General features: G+C 38.3%; 1 protein-coding gene across 4 annotated transcripts in view; it reads right to left on the minus strand.

Moving 5' to 3' along the window:
- The window catches only part of LOC145997485 (fatty-acid amide hydrolase 2), a 96,844-nt gene that overhangs the window by 59,915 nt on the left and 13,346 nt on the right, over positions 1–23,583 (minus strand). Inside the window, exon 1 of one of the 4 annotated variants that reach the window (XM_083134585.1) lies at positions 19,117–19,214. The exons of the other annotated variants lie outside the window; for them this stretch is intronic. Coding sequence (XP_082990711.1) covers positions 19,117–19,168 — 52 coding nt within the window. The 5' untranslated portion in view covers positions 19,169–19,214. Of the gene's footprint in view, positions 1–19,116; positions 19,215–23,583 lie in introns of those variants that run through there. 4 annotated transcript variants of the gene reach the window in all.

Below are 23,583 nucleotides of genomic sequence, written 5' to 3' on the forward strand. Positions count from 1 at the left end.
GAAGTGGGGATCTGACCCCTGTGTTCCCCTCCGATTTCCATGAAACGTGGCAGGTGTATAGAGGGGCCCGAAGGAAGAATTACGTGTTTTTTTTGTTTCAGCTAAAAACTGTTTTAGGGGGCAAAATCCCCTCAAATGTCAAGATGAGGACAAATTGAAGTAAGGATCTGAGCCCTGTGTCCCCCTCCGATTTTCATGAAACTTGGCAGGTGTATAGAGGGGCCCAAAGGAAGAAATACGTGTTTTTTTTTTTGTTTCGGCTAAAAAACTGTTTTAGGGGGCAAAACCAGCCTCAAATGTCAAGATGAGGACAAATTGACGTGGGGATCATCTGACCCCTGTGCCCCCTCCGATTCCCATGAAATTTGACAGGTGTATAGAGAGGCCCTATGCCCCCTGTTTCTTCCTATGCCATATTTACATGGTTTCGGGGTCAGATCCCCACTTCAATTTTTCCTCATCTTGACATTTGAGGGGGATTCTATACACCAGCCAAGTTTCATGGAAATCGGAGGGGGAGACTTAGACCTCCCTTGTAAGTGTATTAATTAATTACAAATCGCGCACGCGCGCACACACACTATATATATATATATATATATATATATATATATATATATGTAGATTAGCAGGTAACAATATGTTATAAGCACATTCTTACTTTCCAAAGAAGCGCATGTGGGAAGGTAAAACGGATCCGGATCCGGATCCAAAAGTACCGGATCCGGATCCAAAAGTACCGGATCCGGATCCGAAAGTTCTGGATCCGGATCTGAAAATTCCGGATCCGCGGATCCGGATCCGAAAAATTTTAGGATCCGGATCCTTAGGATCCGGAACCCAACCGGATCCGGATTTCGGATCCGCGAGGATCCGGATCTGGCCATCCCTAGTCCATACGTTCAGCGTACCACACATACCCCTTGTGTGCCTTTCTGGCGCGGAGAAATGCAGAACTGTATCTTCGTTGTGAAATTCTTGCGCAGGCTACTGTCGAATAAGCTATTCCAAGCTAGTTACCCCTGTCGTATCTAAGGATTGTTTCGCTGATACATAATCAGCTTCTACATCATTCAGTTGTTTCAAATGAAACTGGCAATTACTAAATAGTATTATCTGGTATCGAATTCTGATTAGGTTAGGTAACTAAGTCCTGATTAGGTTAGGTAACTAAGTCCTAAGTCGCCCTTGGAAATGAAACACGAATGGCAGTTGCAAGGAAGTATTTCACTGCTGGATTTTTCCTTATACGCTGGAGAATGTGGCTCACGGGAGTATCACTGTTGCCAACTTTGCTACTTTAGAATAAATCTGGTTCTTTTATATCAAAACGCGAAATATCACACGGAGTTGCTTCGAAAAATTTAGCATGTCACCTCGGTAGGCGATCGTTTGAATGGTCGACTCATAATCTTGCCTCTCAACGTTCTGGGTTCAAGTTCCAGAGAGAGAGTGAGTGTATAGGGATTCCATTTTGTTGCCTCTTCGTATACAGGGCGGTCCGAAAAGGACTATACAAATGTGATTGCTTGATTGAGTGGTGATTTAAGTTCACTTTATGCACAGTAAGGCTAATCGGGACTGGGCCTACAGTTTAAAGTGGGATCCGAACCACTACGTGCCTCCACCGGCTATCGAACACGGGGCCCCTTAATTACAAGGCGACGACGCTACCACTGCGTCATCGTGGAGGCGTTATACAAATTTGTAAGTCTATGAAAATTTATTCGGAAACATCACAGAACTGCTTGTGGTGTCATTTTGTAAGGTAATACATCAAGTCTGACTAGCATTGTGGAATAGTATCGAATTCCACCACCGTCAGTTCCATTAAAAATGGCTGCTTTCAACAGGTCAAGAGCAGGAGGCTCGCTGTGTGTCTTGCTTGCATCCACTTCCAACCAGTAGCGCCCTCACCAAAGTCCGGAATATCTTCAATAACCGATTTCTAGGTCGAGGTGGGCCAATTCCATGCCCATCTCGTTCACCTGATCTGACCCCCTCGATTTTTACTTTTGGGGTTTCATTCACCGAGGGGGAGGATTGATTGGTCGAATGAGGAAAAGTTGTTACCCTTCCCCTCGATAATCTGGATTCGCTTGACAAGACATCACTGGCTTCCGGCGGGGATGTTATATTTTCCCACACCTACAAATTCGCAATATCATATCCGGGGGAGTAGACCGGAAGCAATGAAGTGCAAAATGTTTGTGTTTCCAACATAATTCTTCAATTACGCGAGTCGAAAATGGTAAAACAGAATACTAGTTACTAAAAAAAAGAGGAATATCATCATATATCATTTCCTGGGCAGGCCAATGACCCTTGGTAACATGTACTGTAGATTTAAACGGGAGCTTTAAAAAACGCCTACCCAAGGAATAAAATACATTGTTTCGAGTCAGGGTAGGGCGATGACCACTAGGGGGAATTTATAAAATTTGGACCCCCTAGGCTGTCCTTTGCTTTTGGCCCTGCGAACATTGCTATTATTATTATTTATTATTAACAATTTTGTTATCATTGTACTCCACTTTTACAAATTGCATACTCTGTATTAATAGCACATGTATAAAAATATATATGCATCTGAGTAACTGTATATTAATTCATGTAGGGCAGATCAATGTAAATAAAATTGTAAGCTTAATTGTAACCCTACTTTAATAATAATAATAATAATAATTAAAAATTATTCATTAAACTTTTATGAAATAAGCAAGTAAAAGAAATACGTTTTATTTTGTTACTACCACAATATTAAGGAATTTTAATAATCAATGGTCTACGTCACTTCCGCCAATTCAGCGCCTTATTTACATATGTGCGATAGCCTAGGATAGCCTAGTGGCAAATCCCGCCTTCTCCCTGATCACCACTAGAGTACGGATGTTTCTCAAATCCTTTCTAGTGAATTTTGGTTGCATTTTGCGTGCGATTTATATTTTTATTTTCAAGTAATGAATGCTGTTTGGCAATACTGGGCAACTTTAATAGTGAGAAGATAACACACATATGCAATAGGAAGAAGAGCAGAAAAAAATATTTGTACACATTTAAAGCAGTTTCACAATTAAGCAGTTTTGAAACTAATAAACATGGTATAGCAAGGCAAGGTTGACGATTTTGATACATTGATAAATAATACTTCAATTGTCTGTTGTAATGACGCATTAATAGCGTCATGGAAACTTTCTAAAAACGTTTAGGGTTTAGAACTCTCACATCAGTCCATATTTTTACATGAAGAAGTTAAGGTTAACGGATTTCCCACATGGCGTTGCACAATTACAGCAATTCATGTAGAAGTATTTTTTATTTCGTTGTGAACGAAGCAGTTTGCCTTGACCTTTATTTGTCAATGTCAGCATTCAGCAAACGCTGGTAAGTACCTGGTAACCTTGAATTGCAACATTTTCTATCATCGAAGTTAGCAATGAGTCAAGGTTGAACACATGCAACTGAGTTCTGAAATTTTCTTCATTTTTCACTTGTGACGTTCGTCTTGATTTGTCAAAATTTACACGAAATGATAGTTTTTCCAATTAAGGTCAGTGCTTATGTGGAAAATAAATAGCACAAAGGTTAAAATTATAACACTGTTGCTGTTGGTATAACTTTTCAGATGACCGAGTAGAGGCGAGCAGCTGACGTCGTGTGCGCTTCATGACGGTTTCCTCTGTATAAATTCCAACTTAGCAACAGTGAGTGCCACTGACCCAAGGTGGAATTTATGCTGGAGGGTCAGTTAAGAATATGGAACATAGAAGGAAACCACATAGCAGACGCATTAGCCAAGTACGCAGCTGAAGAATCAAGTCACCGATCGCTTCGGATTAGATTTTCTGCAAAAGCTCTAGAGTCGCATGCTAAAACAGAATTGTTGAAAAGTTGGCAGAAACAATGGACAATTACAGGGAAGACTAATGGGAAAAAATATTATTCAATTCAACCACTTATACCTAAAGAACCTTGGTATCAAGATATTAACCTCTCAAGAAACTCTTTAACAAGCCTTCTTAGATGGCTAAATTACACCCTAGCCCCTAAAGACTTCTACACTAGGAAGATTGTTCAATCCCCAATCTGTCAGTGTGGTGCAACTGAAGGAACACCTGATCATATTATATTTGAATGTCGTCTTAATGCAACTACGCGTGATTATTTCTTAAGAGATCTAAAAGAAGCAGGATATGATGGCGCATACGCCTTGTCAACACTTTTGAGGAACCCGACTAAGAAAATAATATATGTACTTACCAACTATATTGTGAGAGAATATATTGTATTATAAAATTATGAAATTGTAAAATTATGAAATGTAAAACAAATGTAACTGGTGCATAGCTGAAAAGCTAACCAAATATACATAAAAAAAGAATATGGAACGAACACAGTTTGATGACGTCAAAAAAAGATCAGTGTTTCTTTTCGTACAATTACAGTGGTCTATTACAATTTTAACAGTTTGACACAAATAATTCCTAATTCCTCACAATTTCGAGCGTTTTTATTTTTCATTTTTTTTTTTACAACACAAACGCAATTGTATATTTTCGAGAAAAGTAAAAATTCCAAGTTATTCGTGTTTCTAGTTATAATAAGACATTTGTTCATGTAGATATTTTCTAATTGGTCTGATCCTGCGATGTGTGGAGACATAATTTGAGATTAAGAATTCGAAAAAAAAAATCTTGGGCATGTATTCTCTTTTCCGTGACTTGATTTCTGTCTTTATTTGACTGTCTTCATTTTAGTGATTTCCCCTCTGTCTACATTTTTCTGTTTTGTTTTCTCTCTTCTCTTGATTTCTCGTTTCCCATCTTTTTCTTCATTCTAATGTTTCATTTTATCTTTATTTCCCTGTCTTTACATCTTCTCTCTCTCTACAATCTTTCCCATCCCCCTTCTCACTCCATTTATCTTTTTCCACTTCTCTCTATTTCTCTATCATTATTCTGTTGTCTCTTTATTTCCCTTTTTGTTTCTTCCTCTCTCGCTTGTGCCTCCTCCAACTCTCCTTCCTTTCACTTCCTGTTTGCCGGCACAATGGCAACGAAAACATTCCTTTGTTGTAAAGAAAATACCTTGAAGCTCGCTGTCACGTGACACGACTATAAGACATTACTTCAATGACTCACGGGAATGCCAAAGAAATATAACAGCCATTATCTTATCTTCAAGTTCCCTACTGCTCCACTAACAATCGCATTCTTTTATATGAACGACATGATAAGCAAGAATGATATAATACGTTACTAATTACTAATGCATTATAAGCAATGCTTTCAGAGTTCACGAGTTGAATTTCATGTCCACGAATGCCATAAGGTACAAAATTGTTTCATATATCGACAGTGGCGAATAATAGTTTTAGGTTTTAACATATTGTCAATTGTCTCGTAGCAGTGGTGCAACTCACTAATATTTTGTCCATGGTACACTTCGCAACATCTTATTTGACCGCCCCGAAAGAATTCTAAGTCCCGAAATCGTAAACTTAGCAACATTGCACTTCAGCTCCAGGTGAGAGTAGCCAACTTTGAGTAGGTCCTTCCACTAGACGAAAAACGCTGCGGTGATAGGTTTTCAATTTAACACTTTCCATGAACTTAGAAACTATAAACCGTTATTATAATACACAATCAAACAGAAATAATAAATTGGAAAAATAACCATGAAGGATATTTACGATTCTGTTTGCTCGACTTGAAATTTGGAGGGTTTGAAACACTGAACAGAGTTTTTCTCCACCTGGAGGAAATTGCCATCAAGTTTGTGCAGAAAGAAGCAAATTTGTGAGGAGTTTATGCGACATTTTATTTACAATAACATAACATAACCCTACAGCCTTGGCTTACCTACCGACTGCTGGTCTCCCTCCCACACTGTTCCGCCGTCACCTGTTATAGCGTGGAGGTCTCAGACCAGTGTTGGGGTGACGGGTGATCAGCCCGACGAACCCCCAGCCGTTATTGTAGATCTTCTTGACCAGGTTACGCTCACTCACTCGGAGCTTCCCAATGTCCTCACGATGGTAGGTTGCCACCGGCCCTATACGTAGGCCGAATAAATTCCGACAAGAGCCGGATTCGAACCTACGCCGTCCCGCAGCGAACGATCTCAAGACGAGTGAACGCCTTAACCCGCTCGACTACGGAGGAGGACTTTTATTTACAATACCTTGCATAATATCGAACAGTTCTCAAAAACATATATTTTATACGACTTGTCGAGAAAATGTGCTTGAAACACAGGAAGGTGGGAGTCTTCATAAACGTCAACATGTTTTGAAGGGTATAACGTCATTAAATTAACATAGAGCAGTTGATTAGGTGCTGCTATCCAAATTTTTCATCAAGCGTGAAAGGTCGCGGGTTCAAATCCCACCCTCTCCTCTTTCTTTTCTTTTTTCTTGTTTGCTGAACAGATACCATTGATATTAGAATATTTAAAAAATGAATCCGATGCACACTTGAGGGACATATTTCCCCTTAGAAGTTGGAGATTTCCAGGATTTAAAGTTAAAACTTTTCTTTTTAGTTATTGTTGATATGTTGTGTTAACACACACATCATGATTAATTCACAAATCACATATATGTATTCAGGATGCAAAATGTAATGTTATTTAAGTTATGTATTGTTTGTTCTTCACTGACACCTTTAAATATTGATTATTTGATTTCGATATAATAAAAAAAGATACACAGTTATGTTAAGTAGTGATGTAGTGCAGTACTGTAACGAAGGAGAGCGTTTAATGAGTTCAAATTTCTAAGATTGGTAATTTTATGTCAGTTCCTTCGTAATGACTGTTGTCAATCCCCTCACCACCATCTTAACATAACATAGTAAATAGCTAATTAACATAAATAAATTGTTATTGCAACGAAGGCCGACTCGATAAGAAACTACTAATAAGTATTTATATAGTGAGTGACAAACAAAAAATTCAAAATCTCATAATTATCGTTAATTCCTCACTGCTTTGTATCTAAAATGTTTGTCTTCTTTGAACAGAAAGTACGAGTATCAGATATAACAAACTTTCCGCACTAACTTTGCAATATTCGAAACCACCATTACAGACTTAGCTCTATGTAACTTGATTCTGCGCATTCCACGTGGCATGTGACTTCCTCCTATCATCGAAATAACTTTCTCTTACTATTTCTTCTCCTCTCGTGAAATACAGAGACTAATGTTAACTTCTTAACACGGTGGATAAACTTTACACCCAACGATATACTCCTGAAAAAAATCCTGCCTAGGTGGAGAATCGAACCTACGACCTCCCTCGTAAGAATCAAGCACGCTACCTCTTCTCCAGGTAGCTCATGTTAAAATCTGCTACCAGTTTGAAGAAACCAATTCACACATAATGTCATATCTATAATTTCCTCATGGCATTTTTCATGAGGAAACGAATTCAGATAAAATCCAGAAACGCTGAAAGGGAAAAATGATGAACATGTCTATTGGCGTTTTGTCATATTTTGTAAATTGTGTAAAAATTCTGTGTTTTGAACAAGCAATCTTTTAGTTACGAACTATTTTGTTGTTTGTTTAAAGTAGGAACAGGAGAGCGAAAAGGAGTCATTTGAATCAGACCCCGTTTGACAAGAAACCAGCTTTTTTCCAAAGACTGTATGAAAAGAGAGAGGACCGTATGAAATATAAAATATGTGTGAAATTAAAACAATGGAAACCTAAAAAGATAATGCTAACGAACTGCAAACTATGAAAAACATATTTTCGTGGTGGAAAACTCCAAGTCATTTTCCAAATATGAACTTGATGTTTTTCTTTATTATGAAGTGGAGATATGGGACGATACGATCCCTCAGCAAGAAAATTTTAAGTAAGCTACCTCCAACTTTTTCAATGGTCATAATTACTAATTAGGGTCCGGAAGTTCATGAAAAATCAACTTTTTTTTGACCCTTAAAAACAATGCTGAACCTGATATCATGTCCGTTTCCCTTCAGTTAGAGCCGGAAAACACTTTCTATTTTACATTTTTTTTTTTTGCATATTTCGGTCTTTTTTGGCTTTTAGTTTATTTGTCAGTATTTTTAACAGTTTTTGTTGCATTTTTACTTATTTTTGAGGTTTATTTTTCTCCTCCCCTGTTGTTTCGTGCATTTTAAATGCATTTACTAGTAAAACTTACATATTTAGATTTCTTGACATGGTCCTTTTAGCAAATTCACCATGAATCGAAAATACGGTCAATGGAAAATCTTAATATTATTCTTATCTGAAATGTTTGGCAATGGATTAAAATACTTTGTGTGAAGATCTACTTTGAGGTTCTTTTTCTGGACCCTATTATCGCTTTATTCTGTAGTTTTAAAGTAAAATTAGTCACAATATTAAATGCAATTACACTCTGGTATACGCGAAGCAGAACTGTATTTTCGGATGCTGGCCGACTACAGTATCATAGAAGGCCCACTCTGAAAGGAGATGAATTGGTTGATTTGGTGTTTTAAGTCAACTTTATGCATAGTAAGGCTAATCGGGACTGGAACTACAGTTTAAAGTGGGATCCGAACCGAGTGCATAAAATAACGTGAACCGTGTGGTGTAGGGGGCTCGTTTGCTTATGGAATGGAAGGTCATGGGTTCAAACCTACTTCTTTGCAAAATCTTTTTCGGGAAGTAAACGGCTTTGGCCGAGAATGTTTATCTACGTTTCTTGGATATTTCCGTTGATATTTATGCGATTTATGTCCAGCATTTCTGGATGCAGAAAGTTGACATGTAAGTTCTTAATATGTTTTAACTTATAACAGCTGAATGAAAGGAAAAGAATTTCCTAAAATCCTGCCAATCACTGAAAGATTAAAAACATTAGTAGAAGCATTACTTCAGGCATGCACAGTAGCGACGATTATGGAGTGTGGAGGGGCAGATGACCCAGCACTATGCTAAACATTATCTACAAAGCGAAAGAAACTGTCCTTCCCCTCCCCCCCCCCACCTTGCCCCATCAGTTTTGAAACCCAAACGCCGCCACTGAGCATGCATCGCATAAATATTTTACAGTAATATCATATAATATTATATTACGTTATTAGAACACTTCGTACTCGGTAAATAAAAAGAAAAAATTGTAAGGAAAGGGTGGGATTTGAACCTACGATGTTTCGATCTTGACGAAAACAGTAAAAAAACGAAAGTGCTGTCATCTAACCAACTACTCCAGGAGATTGTTAACAGAAAGCTCAGTAAAACACGTTAATCTCAGTTGAAGCAACATTGTGCCGGAGTTTCGAACCATTTTTCGCCAAGAACCAAGGAAAAGACACACTTTGCAGAATCGTTTGGTGTTGTGCAAGGTATCTTTACTAAACATTTCGCATAAAATCATCATAAATGTGCCTTCTTGCATTCAAATGTGACCGCAATTCTTTCCAGGTGGATGAGAACCTGTTCAATGTTGCACAATGCACATACATTTTCCTATTTTCAAATTCAGAACAAAGAATCTTGAAATATTTTCAACATTCGTATTTCTACTTAACATTTTTTTGTCTACTCATATATTTTATTACTGCTTAATGTATCTTTACTTAATGGAATGTGAAAGAATGAAAAAAAAAATCACGAGCGTTTTCATTCAGGAAGAAGAAATGTTGCAAAGTTGGCTACTCTTAGTTGGCTCTGAAGCGCTATGCTGCCAAATTTACGAATTCCGGACTTTGAAATTTTTCAGGGCGGTCAAATAAGATGTTGCGAAGTGTACGTGATGCCAAGAGCGTTTTCAATGATGGCACTTGCGACTATAGAACTTTATGATCGCAGAAGAAATATGTGTGCGAAAGTGTTGAAACGTTGAGAGCTTTGGTGACGCTCGCTTTCAGTTCAACATGGCCTGACAGACCTTCGAAAGATAAGACGCAGTTAAGCATCTTTCAGACCGAAGCGACACACGTGTCGCTTGGAAGCGAACCCTCATTAATAAATGCAACCTTTCGAATCGGAGCGACACGACAAGCTGCACATGTCACTCGGATTGGCTCAATGGCGTTCATAGTGTCGTCTTGGTCTGTTGTTTGTGGATTCGCAGAGATTGTTTGCCTACAGACTAAAGTGGCCCGTGTCGCTTGTCACTCCAGTCTGAAATCTTACCCAGTGTTACGTAAGCATTCACTGCGCATGCGCAAACAACAGACCTAGGTGACCCGATGCACGCCCCACTGAGCAAGGAAACCACAAAACTGGTATAACCGCCACTGTGAGTTGAGTTGAGTTTGTGTTTTTTTAAAGTCCACTTTTGGAACAGTACGGCTAATTGAGCACTGGACGTACATTTTAAAGTGGGATTCGAACCACTATGTGCCTCCACCAGGAATCGGATCCGGAACCACTTGCGTACACAGGAAGTGGGCCTACAGTTCCCTTTGAAATTTTGAGAATTTAAAAAGCAGTGAAAAAATCGGGAAAATCCAGAGTGGTAAATGCAAAACCACCTTCAAATGGCCTTTATTGCTATTTTTGAGAGCAGAAAGTTCTAATTATAGAATATCTCATTGTATATGTCGCCCCTTAGAAGGCAGCTATGTAGCATCTACGTTAGCAATTCCAGCTCCTCCCGCGCTACGACGCCAGGGGTCCCAGGTTCGAATCCTGGCCTAGGCATGGATGTTTGTGTGTCCATTCATCAATTTCATCATATCATCACTCATCCCCATCTTCGCAAATTAGCCAAAAGTGGCACAAGAAGTGAAGTAAAATAAAGCAAATCAATAAATCAATTCCAGCTCCTCCCGAAAAAAAAATCCTGCGTACGCCAGTGCCCGGGACCCCTTGATTACAAAGCGAACCGCTGTGGTTCCCACTTTTAACAGAGCCTATCTGTGCATAAAGTGGAATAACACAAACATTGAAACGCTTTTGTCTGTCTTTAGCCAACTGTGCAAGGGAACGTATGCAATGCATGGCTTGAGAACAAACGTCCCTTTGCCTTGCAAGCGAAGGTCGTTATATATTAGCACGACATTCAGACAGATTCCGAAAGCTTAGCGCTGGACATTGCCATGCTAAAATTGTTTTCACCGGTCCGTGACTTGTAGTTTCAACCATATGCGAAACACGTACGTTTAAGCACCGCGTGACTTGTCGAATTGTTCACGTGATCTTCGGGAAGTAGGTGGCGCTTCTGTTCATTCGGTTCGCACCAAGGTGGAATATGTAAGGTGAGTCCATCCGGTGTATTCAACGAACGGTAAAAATGACGTCACGACTTGTAGGCCCTTGTTTTCTCTCCATAACATTCCAATTTAAATTTTTAACGGTTTTATGCAATGAATTTTGCACTTTAGATTAATTATCTTTGAAAAATCACTGAAGAACAGTAGTTTCTTGTAAATCTCCGATATCCTGCAATGTACGTCATACGAAAATTTCGCGACAAGCGACACGTGCAACTTGTTGTATCGCTTTAAGGATCAAGATCAAGACTTATCATGGCGGATAAGGTATTTTGAAGTTTCGACAGCTTTTTTGCCCTGCCTTCTAGTTCGTGTTGTGTCCTTATCTCCATGTCTTGGTTGCAATTCCTATTTTTCTCTTCTATTCCATATCGCACAACGGTCGTGTTCCTTGCGCATGGGAATATTGTAACACTGTATACTTATATTTCTATTGCCACGTATTGCCTTGTGACCAGGTAATAGGGACAATAGGCCTAATTTAATCTACTCCTAACATGACGAGTTTTAATTAGCAGTAATTGACATGTTTTGATTCGGTAGAGTAGACTGTCACTGATCCCAGTACTTTCCAGACATAACACTTCTTGATTTTCCTTTTCATTAGATTACATTATAAACTGGCATATTGGATTTGTTTCTTAATTAAGTCTAGGCATTTTGTGAACGCGTCTTCCTGGATTTCGCTAGCCTATAGCATTTATGATCGGATTAGGGTGGTGGCAGAGGCGTCTCGTGAACGCATGCGTCAATTGTGGGAAAAAAGGACAGCTTGCTCTGCGACGACGTTCATGAGCATTTCTACATTCTAATTTCTTCATATAGGAGAAGTATTTATTTTACACGAGAGCTATGAACTAAGCTTATATTACATTTCTTGGATCTGAAGTGACGCATGCGTCAATTGTGGGAAAAGAATTATTACCTTCTTTCACTTCAGATCCAAGAAATGTAATATAAACCTAGTTGGGCGCTCTCGTGTAAAATAAATACTTCTCCTATATGAAGAAATTAGAATGTAGAAATGCTCATGAACATCGTCGCAGAGCAAGCTGTCCTTTTTCCCACAATTGACGCATGCGCAGCATGCACCGCATGCGTTCATGAGACGCCTCCGGGTGGTGGGGATTCGAAAGGTTGCAATGATTATTGGGGATTCGTTTCCAAGCGACATGTGTCGCTTCGGTCTGAAAGCTCTCTACCCGTATATAATAGAAAATAAAGGGCGTCGAATAAATAAATTAACATCCACTGTAAACTTTACATCTCAACACCCTGTAAGTGGCCATTAAACCATTCTCAGTTACAAATTTTTAAGCACGCCACTGTGTTGCCTTGAAGCATTACACAATAACGTCATAACAAGTGCACCAAGAAATAACGAATCGACAAATTCCTGTCTACACCTAGGAATACTGAATTAATAATTTCATATTAATTTCGTAATATTGCAATCTCGCATACCTATAGAATTGCGTAAGTGCTAGTATAAGATGTTATCTGTGTGTAACAAGCTGAAATTTTGCGAGTTGTTTAAAGATTTTGTGAAAAGAAATTGATAAGTAGCAAAGCGGCAACGTGATGTAATTATAATTTCAGATGCCAGTCAAATTATAATGATAATACGGATGCAGAACTGGTTATTAAAAGTGATAATTATGCAATGCATTCTCAACGCTTAAAAATAAATGCTCAACATTCACGATGACATAAAAATGAGTGCATTTTTATGTAATGAACATTATATAACGCAACGTTTTTAATAACCAGTTCTTTCGTTTTTTTTATTTTGCGTGTAAAAGAAAGTATTCGATTATTTTGTCTTGGAGTGAATATTATACGAATTATATCAAGGTTGCGATCACTAATCAAAAATCGAGATAAGAACGAGATGAAACCCTTCGAGATATATCGAGACAAGATTCTGTACGAAAATCTTGTGTCCCGGCCTGGCATGAGTGTTCTTTGGGAGTGTCCGTCCTTTCATCAATTTCATCATACCATCATTCATCTTCATCTTTGCGATTAGCCACAAGTGGACACTATATAACATATAAAGTATAAAAATTACTTGAGGCTGGATATTGATGTAACGAAAGAGATACGTTCTCCTAGGAGGGATTTGGGGGGGGGGGATAGAGTATATCTTCCCCTTCCTTCTATATATGTGGGTTCGATTCCGGAGAGTGGTTCGTAACCCACTTTAAACAATATATAAAACAGGATCGTTAAAGGTCCACGAATTCATAAATTCTTATATGTTCTATTCATGGCCGTATTTAGAGGGGGGGGGGTTTCTAGGGTTCAAACCCCCCCCGAAACATCTGACATGTTGGATTAATGGAAGTTCAGAAACCAAAATCTGTAACTATTTTCAAAATTTTTTTCGAAGCATCACACAAATACAAGGAGACGTTGAAACGATAGAGCTAGAATTTTCATACATTTGGAATTCTGAAAGTTGAGTGAAACAGGATTTATTCTCGGAATTGCAGCCCACCCATAACCCCTCCATTTTCATTTATGCTGTCCTCTTTCCAGTTTAGTTCCTGCGTCACAAGGAATATACACAGAAAATTCCGTTATGATTGTCCCAAAATTTTATTTCCAACTTTTAAATTCCCTGTCCGATAAAGTTGAAAATCCCCCTTGATAGGAGTTCAAATCTAGGATCTCCTGTTTCGTAGCGCATTACGCGATTGAGGTTACAATCCATGCACCAGGCTAAGTTTTTAAAGAGAGTAACTGGTTCCACACTTTTCAAAATTCCAAAAATTAAGTTATAAGGTCAAACAACAAAAACTTTATGACTAAAATTTCTATCTAAATTTTAGAGCTTTTTCTTGAATGTATCTTAAAATTTGATAACAAAGTATAATAATTGTGCATTTCAGTACACACTGTACGAAACGTAAAAAAAACAAAACAAAAACAAAAAAAACTTGTGCTCGATATTCACTCATCTGCTGAATTGAGTAAGCCCCCTTAAGGATATAATAATAATAATAATTATTATTATTATTATTATAACAATAATTATACAATAATAATTAAAATTTCATAATAATAAAACAATTTTATTCCAAAATAATAATAATAATAATAATAATAATAATTATTATTATTATTATGATCCATAATAATAAAACAATTTTATTCCAAAATAATAATAATAATAATAATTATTATTATTATTATTTTGGAATAAAATTGTTTTTTTATTATGAAATTTTAATTATTATTGTATAATTATTGTTATTATTTATATTATTCAAATTTATGGCGACGCCCATGGGAACAATTATGAATGAACCCTTTTTTCCTCGCACAATTTAAATTCGGTCCAAGTTAGGTATTGTTTCACTGGGGGAAAAAGGTTCCTGGACCGTATTTAAATTGATCTGGAAAAAGGTTCATGGACCGGAATTGAAATACTTTATAGATAAAATTGTTCTTTACGGTCCAGAACCCATTTACGCTCGCTGGTTTTCTCTCCTGGACCGGAACTGAATTAATTTAAAATTCCTGAACCTTTAACCATGAACCTGATATAAAATAATGATTACTTTAGTCCATCTGAGCCTAACAAGAAACAAAAACACTCTTCGAATCTTTCGCGTTGAAGTCGTACTGGGAGGCAGTGTTTCCATCGCCTCGCTTTGAAATTACGTTTAACCTTGACGAAAGGCAGATTGTAAGTGTCGGAGGGTTCCAAGGCGGAAGCAGGCCGACAGCGATTGTAAAGAGATGAATGCGCATAAAAGCGCCTCTTAACTGGTGTCTGTCCCTTCTATTAGCTTATCCCACGCTGCAGGAAATATCCAGTGTTGCAAACTAACAGAATTAAAAGCATGTAGAATTTGTTTCCGGTGCGCCACAGGGGTGTTTGCCCCCTGGGCCCAAACCAGTGGAAATATTTTGGGCACGGCATGAATGCTCAACTGTTCAAACCAAGAGAATTCAAAATTAGTATATGTAACTTCTTTGATTTGATTCTTGTAATTTTGCGTTGCTTTTCTGCCACTATTGGGAATCGCGAAGACGAGGATGAGTGATGCTATGATGAAATTGATGAAAGGGACACTCACAAAGAACACCACTGCCCAGACCGGGATTCGAACCCAGAACCGCTGACGCCACGGAGGCCAGCACAGGATGGATATAGAGAAATATCCTTGTAGGCTAAGTACGTATTTTCTTGGACATATATTATATATTGCAGCAATCTAGAAGATTAGTGGTTATGCAGAAAAGCTACTAAAATATTTTAAACTTGGTTCACCTCCAGACAGCGATAGCATAAGCCCCTGGCGTACTCAATGGGGGCGGGGAGTTGAAGGGGCTACAGCGGCGCCGCCAGGGTTAATCATCTAGGTCATCTTAATGGGTGTGCACTTCAGCTTTGCGTCAGAAAAAGTGTTGCATTGTGAACACAGCACTAGCAGTGTTCGTAAAGCCCATAAGACTGCAAGCTACAGGGGCCAATCCCTTCCCTCTCCTTGCGTGCTGCAAGCAGTGGCAAACGAACACACTGCGACTTGTGCGAAATTAACGCACCTCAGTCTGCAGGCGCTCGTACGACGATATGGTAGCCGATGGGGCGTGGAAACGTTTGATGTTTTGGAGGAGATAGTGTTCAATGAATAAGTATAATAAAAATTAATTGCATTAAAGATTCATTTGGGTGTTCACGTGCAAATGTGCGAACAGGCAGAAGCCGCTACTGGGTGCTGAGGGGGTGCGATGTTGAAAATATAGAAAACATCAAACAGCCCGCATAATTTTTTCTCCCGAGGGGGCAGAGTAACACTTCATATCTTTCCAGAAACTTATATTTTACCTTTTATTATTGTTGTTGTTGTTACACAAATCATAAAGTTGAAATTGAACTGAAAATACTTTGGCGTTGGTGCCAAGTTCAGGCTCGAGTACACTATTTAAAATAGAAACTGGATTCACCTTATATCAACATTTTGTTGATAAACAGTTCTTTCCCATTTTGCACAGATATCAGAGACTACTGCTGAGTGTTCAATTTGTGTGCGTTGGGTAAAATAAAATCGCTATGCAACCTGAAGTTCTAGTAAAAAAAAAAAAAACAGCAATGAATAATCTACCAACTCGCGTTAAATAATTTCCCGGGCAACTACAATTTTAGTTGCTGGTCGGTTTTGAGAATAGAGATAGAACAAGTAAGTAGGTGGAAAATAAAACTATTTTCTATCAACAATGCTGTTGAGAATTGTTTGTACTTTCGTTTATTCCGGTGGCGTTTTCGATAACTACAGCTCAGTGTGAGTTGTTTCATGTTTTTTAAATATTTTTTTAGCACTGCCTGTTGCATACAATAATAGCGTTATCAGTTCAATATCTTACATTCTACGCTCAAAGTGAGGACATTGTTTTAATAGCATAACGTAATACTATAACATTTCATTAGGTTGGAAATAAGTACTGAAAAGGGGGTGCTGAAGGGGGTGCGGAAGAAAATCAAGGGGTGCGCAAGCACTCCTTCGCCCCCCCCCCCCCCAGCGCCGTCCCTGGGCTACAGCCCCCACACTTTTAAGAAATGAAAAAAAATGAAATGAAATCAGTAAAGAACTCTGGAAAACCCAAGGCAGAAAATGAAAACCACTTTTGAAATGACACACGATTGCCATTTGGTCTTTGGAAAAACGAAGGTTAACAATGGTAATTTCAATATTTACATTTACAAGTAAAGCCAACTCCGAAGACGCTTGATAACCCAAGAAGAGAAGGCTTGTCTCACTCCGCTGCCTTCAACTTCCTGAAGCCGCCTTTTAGTGTGAGAGAAGCTAAGGCCTTTGTCTCGGCAGCTTAAGCGGAAAGCCTCTGTGTAAATATTTAGCTGCTCTTTCCATACAGTTTCTCCCGGGCCCATTAACATGGCATACTTTAGGTCTTTACATCAACTGTGTGCCAAGGGGGGGTGGGAGGGGGGTGCTATTCTAGGAAAACTGCAGTAACACAGTTGCGGCTGCTCATTTTGAAATATAAACGGTTACAGCTACTCTTTTTGAGGTGTAAATTGTCTCGTTAACAGTTAACTCGTTTGGAAGTGTATAACCAGATATTTTAGCACCTGTCAGAGTTGTGGTTTGGTGAGCCCCTTCCCTCCGCACTACCAAGCACCGACATTTTATCCTTCGATGTTTTCTTCTTATGCCATGCTTTGTGATATTTACATCCTACAAATTTTCCAATAAAAAAACAAAGAATATTAGATTGATTGAATTGGTTTATTTTACTTCGCAATTTAAAAATTAAATTTCAAGTCCTCAGCGCTCAACTGGGTTTCCATATGCTATATTACTTACGTATAACAATTAAAATAACACAACTTAACTTCCTAAAGTATTATTTCACTTTAAATAATTCGATAAACTCATTTGCAATCTTTTAACACAAGACATTTTAAATCAATCTTCTTGCATAACAAAAACGAATCGAAATCAACAACTTAAAAAAAAATATCGACATTGATACGGCGTTCTTAATCTCAGTGGTTCCCTGTTAATTTTATAAACTTGTGTACAACAGAAATAAATTAAATACTGTTATTCGTGAATGCAGAAGACAAGTCACAACACTCGCAAAGAACATCCCAGACCGGGACCTCTGGCGTCATAACGCGCTGTGCTAACCACTCTGCCACGGAGACCGTCTAAGAATGTTAGAATATAATATAGGTTATATTCAAAGACTAGATTTGTAGTTTTCATTTGTGATTTTAAGAGAACTTAAGCATATTTAAGGGAATATTTCAGTTGTGTCCTAGAGTCTGATGAACATATTTAAAAATGTACCTACTTGTACAGGGTCAACGAAGTTAGTAAAAAATTGTGTTTTATACAGCGTATTGATACACCTGCCGATTGAATTGTATCTTCTGCAAATATGCTGTATAAAGAAACAAACTGCTGGAGTACTAATTGAGGCGAGTGTACTATTACTACTATTTTTGGAAAGAAAATTCCAGCAGTGTGTTACCAGAATACAAGCACAGAAGCAACAACAAGAAGAAAATGGTTGAAAAACATCTTGTATGTTTTTCCTTTTTTTTGGTGGGGGGGAACAGGTCCCCGAGCCCTCCCCTGGCTACGTGCCTTGTAGTACCACATGCCCACTTTCACACCACATACTTATTTCCACACTATAAACAGTACCCTGTTATTCACAGGCTTTGTAACATTTCTTTTTTTTTTTGCCAGGTTTTGCCAGGGGTCACTGGTTCGAATCCCTGCCTGAACGTTGGTGATCTTTGTAAGTGACTGGCCTCCGCGATGGCGCAGTGGTAGCGTCGTCGCCTTGTAATCAAGGGGTCCCGGGTTCGATAGCCGGTTGAGGCACATGGTATAGTGGTTCGGATCCCACTTTAAACTGTCGGTCGAGTCCCGATTAGCCTTACTGTGCATAAAGTGGACTTAAAACAACAAATCAATCAATCCTTGTGAGTGTCTTTTGATCAATTTCTTCGTGTCATCACTCATCTTGGACGTCCGGATGGAAAATGAATGTCCATCTAAAAGAGTATATATTTCACACATAACTTCATTTCAGTCGCAGTAATTCATGTTAATTATTACAAGAGCATTGAAGGAACATGATAATTTCAGACTGAAGTAGTGTTTTTTGAGGAGGCATCACTATTATGGGGGAAAATAGGCCTCGCTTGCCTGTCCTTGGGGAAAATCCAGCGGACGTCCATTGTCGCGATTAGCCAAAAGTGGAAGAAAAGCGACGTAAAATCGAATTCAATCAATCAACATTTATTCTGATCATCCCTCGTATATATTAACATTTTTCGAGACGAGAACAAAACCGAGACAGTGTCAAGTCTCGTCTCGATCCAGTCTCTAGCTGTATGTACTCACCATCCTTCTCCTGTGCCCGTATGTCGCTTATATTCTCTGCTCGCTCTTTCATATTAACCTCCAACCCACTTTACTGGACAGATTGTGTCTGACTGGAAGTCAGTCGCGGCTCTGGTGGAAAATATAGACTTTCGCGATGAAGTTACGACGGAGCAGAGGCATTGACCCCCGTAGAGCGGGAACTTTCTCCCGATGTCCTCTGCCCTGGCAGAAAAGAGCGATTGTTGATAGCCCCGAGGTTCCATTGAACAACGGGTTACTTAATGCTTTGATGTCATTTAATCAGTCAGAATTGTATCGGTCAGTGTAACTTAAATGTGCCCGGTGGTACGTAGGTGTAACACGCGCAATAAAACACTTCCTCTCTCTCCTCCACGGCGGTCGGTAGGGCGTCTGACTACCACACAGGAGACCCTGCTTCGATACTCGGGACAGACCTTAGGCCCCGCGCCAGATAAAAATAATTGTTTATACACGATTTGGTACGAATTTTTACGACCCTGTGCTTCCAATTGCTTTTCTAAGTCCACTTTATGCACAAATAGGCTAATCATGTTACAAAAATTTTGAAAGAACCACGGCCTTTAAAAGTAAGGTGAAAAAACTGCTATTGGAATATACATTATATTCAGTTAAAGAATTTCAGGAATTAAATAACTTTATAAAATAAATTTAGATTGTATACACTATATAATATTGTACCTTTACAGCACTAGTCCACTTAAAGATATAATTTGTCAGTGTATGATTTTACTATTACGTATATTATCTTACACTATTATGAAAACATACTGCTCAATTGATGTATTTTATAATGTACCGCACATGCACCAATGCCCCTCAGGGGTACTTTCGGTGTGAAATTTTCTCAATAAAACTCGGGACCTACAATTTATAAGAGGGATCAAGGACCAAAGTGATTCTGACATCTACAAAATCCTTATATTGTTCTGTAAATTATTTGTTTAAAGTGATTGAAATCAATGCACCTTGCACACAACTATTCTGTAAAAGTGCGTGCCCAGATTTTGCTAACTGAAGCTCTAGAAGTGAGCTGCTGTGATAAAACATGTTGCAATGCATTTATCGAATCTTGCTTTACTTTTGCTAGCTTTACATCCGGGATGTTTTTGTTTTTTTTTATGTTTCCTGTGTGAGTCAACAAACAGATGACTTCGGTAATCAAAACCATAAGTCATTCAATGGAAGAATGAGCTTAGAAAACATGTAGAAGTCACATCTTTCCTAGTCATAGCATAGAGCCAGGCGCGGATCCACGGGGAGGGCGATAGGGGCTATGCCCCTCCCAACTACCATGTTACTTTGATATTATTATGCCCAATATATTTTAAGACTCAAATGTTCTGTCTTTTATCAGTAAGTTTAAGAGGCTCGAGAACAGGGGCACCGACTTGTCAAAATTATTTGGGGTGGGGGCTCTGATCATTGAAATAAATTAATGAATGACTCGCTCCCTCCCTTTTTTAAGTTTTGGCCTCAGTGTTCTGAATCTCGTAAAAGCCAATGAATTCCTCAAAAATATCAAAATTTTCATTCACAGTTCGAATGCAGAATGTTAATTGTTCACGGATGGATATGTCACAAGTTTCGTCAACCATAATAGCAAAATATTTTAATATCTGCTACCACGGAGCGCAAAACAGATCTCCCTAATATATCTACGATCTCGTTCTGAATGTCATGTGAGAGCCATTTGTACCCCGAACTCCCATCCACTCCCCTAGTACATGCACGTCGTCTTTTGAAACTCTTGTTAGTAAAAATGTTAACAATGCTCATAATTATATACTTAGTATATAGTAATAAGTCATATGTTTTGCTGTCTCTGGTCGGAGCCCCCCAAAGTTGATGGTTTAGCGGTCTCAGCCCCTAAACTTGATGTTCTAGAACATTTCAAATGTGTATTTAAAGTTAAGTTCATGTTGCACAATTCAGAGTAAACTTTACAAGAGAAGCAAAATAATACAAATATTGTTTTTTGATTTTTTTAGGGAAGAAGTAAAAATTAAGCCAGAATATTCGCATATTTGAGTTTACAAACAAGGCACGAAATCTCTGACGTCATCAAGATGAAACTTCTCAGAATGTCCAGTACTGTAAAGCATGCGATGCAACGCTCTTGTTTTTAAGAGGAAAACACATATTGAAGAGCATCGCAACGCAACTTACACAGAATGCATGAAAGTAATGGTGCATAGAAAAAATATATATAAGTAAGCAAAAGCTTAAATTTTCCCACGGTTAGTGCTAGAAAGAACTGAAAAAGAAAAGCAGTTCTGGAACCATTGTATTTCCTTCATATCATTTCTCCTTTTAATTGTTTTGGATCCTGCGTTTCAAATATAGATTTCGGAAAAATATGTTCTTGCTTTACAAAACACGAAGTACTTCATGAAGTTTTGTGTTTACTATGCTTACAAATGACAAGACTGTTCAAAATTTCTGTTCTCGAGGTGAGAGACATACTTATTCAGACAGATCATTTTTCCTAACATATCTTACTTTCACACCAGGGATGACCAAAAATATGAGGATTCCGGAAAATTTAAAATCTCGATTCGGAAATTTTACTACCCGGATTTCGGAGGCAATCCGAATTTCGGAGAGAGAGAGGTTTAACAATGTTTCAATTTTTTCGGGTATAATTTATTAAGAAAGTTTTGTCTCCCTTATTTTACGATCATATACTCTTACTCATTCTTCTACTCTTTTACGTTGCTGTTATTACTCGAATGAGTTTTCCTGGGATTTTCTTTTCTCTATTATTGTCCATATTTCTTCTCTGTGTACAGTCAAAAGCAGCCTTTAGATTTGAAAATGCTAAGTTCCAACGCTTCTTCTGCTCCTTTTATTTATTAATATATCTTTCTTTCCATCCTTTATCTTTACTTCCTTCCCCACTCTTTCTCCTTCTTTTTATATCTTTCTCTGTTTCTGGCTACCTTTCTCCTTCGTGCTCTATTCTGCTTCTATCTCTTCCTTGTTTTCCTATTTCTATCTCTGTATATTTCCCTTTTCCACGCAAATTTAATCTTTATTGCAAGTATTCAACTGACCCGCGTGACGGAGTGGTTAACACAGCGTGCTACGGCTACAGGTGTCCCGGGTTCGAATCCCGGTCTGGGCATTGGAGTGTCTTCGTCGGTTTCATCATATTATCATTTCGTCCTCATCTTCGCCGTTAGCCAACAGTGACAGAAAAGCGAAGTAAAAGAAACCAGTCACATCGTTTTCTACCTCTCTCCTTTGTTGTCTCTTCTCCTCCTCTCTCTGCTCTCTCATTATATCATCTTTTACCTCCTCTTTCTTTCTGTACATATTTCTTTTGCTCACTCCCCTTCTGTCTCATTTTCCTATCTTTCTTTCCCTTTCAACCTCCATATTTTTCAATTTCTCATTTATTTTTCTATCTTTCTTCTATCTCTCTCTCTGGTTAGTTTTATATCATTCCTTCCCATAGGTGGAGTTCTGGAGGGGCCAGAGAGGGCCTGCCCCCCCAACTTAAAAAAGACTAAAAAATAAAACATTATTAAGTTCAGTTACTACATTTTTGTTATGAAGCCATAATCTTGACGTTTGGCATGATGTCATGTGCGGTAATTGCGCCGCAATAGCGGGTCTTAGACGATTTGATTGATGTGTACAGTTTGAAGAAAGAAAAAGGTAAAACGTCTTTGTGTTGAGTCAACAGTTACTTTTCAATTTATTTTTTCTAAAATTTCTGAAGCTTACTATTGTACCGTAACTTTTTTAAAGTAATACGAGTATTGTATCAATAAAAAAATGCAAAATCCAATAATCGTACTGTTTTGCTTCTTTTAAAACTGACAACCAATATACTAATTAATATTTGTTTACTTAAGCGAGGAAATTTAACATTTTCAAATCTAAAAGGCCTAGAACTCAGTGTTTTTAAGTTGTTGTTTTTAATTTCCGGGGGAAGGTCTCCGGACCCCTTATAAGCTAGGGGATATTCAACAACCCTCACGTACATCATATGCTTCTCCCAGAGTCTGCCCCCCAAAGCAAAAGCTCAAACTCCGCCCATATTCCTTCCACTTTTGTATCGCTCTCTTTTGCTACCCTACTTCCCCTTCTTTCTATCATTTTCCTACCCTTCCTGCACTTGTCGAAGGATTGCTTCGTTTCCAGAACATCATTCCAAGCCACTCTTTATGATATATTTCCCGTTGTCAAACAGACCTTACATTGCCGAATAAAATCTTATGTAATGCATGAATATAGTAGAAAATTGCTTACGAGAACAATTCTGATGTTTTATCGAGGGGAGGCTTTCTCATTGTTAGGACCACATTACAAGAACACAGTTCCCATGAACGGATGGACGTGGATACTACGATGCCACGTAACAGAATTATCGAACTGGAACGAGTATTTCAGCGTCCTCGAATCAGTGGCGTGCTGGAAATTTTTCGTATGGTTAAA

Source organism: Lepisma saccharinum, chromosome 13, assembly GCF_977018435.1.
Source record: "Lepisma saccharinum chromosome 13, izLepSacc3.1, whole genome shotgun sequence".
In the NCBI taxonomy this organism is placed as follows: Eukaryota; Metazoa; Arthropoda; class Insecta; order Zygentoma; family Lepismatidae; genus Lepisma; species Lepisma saccharinum.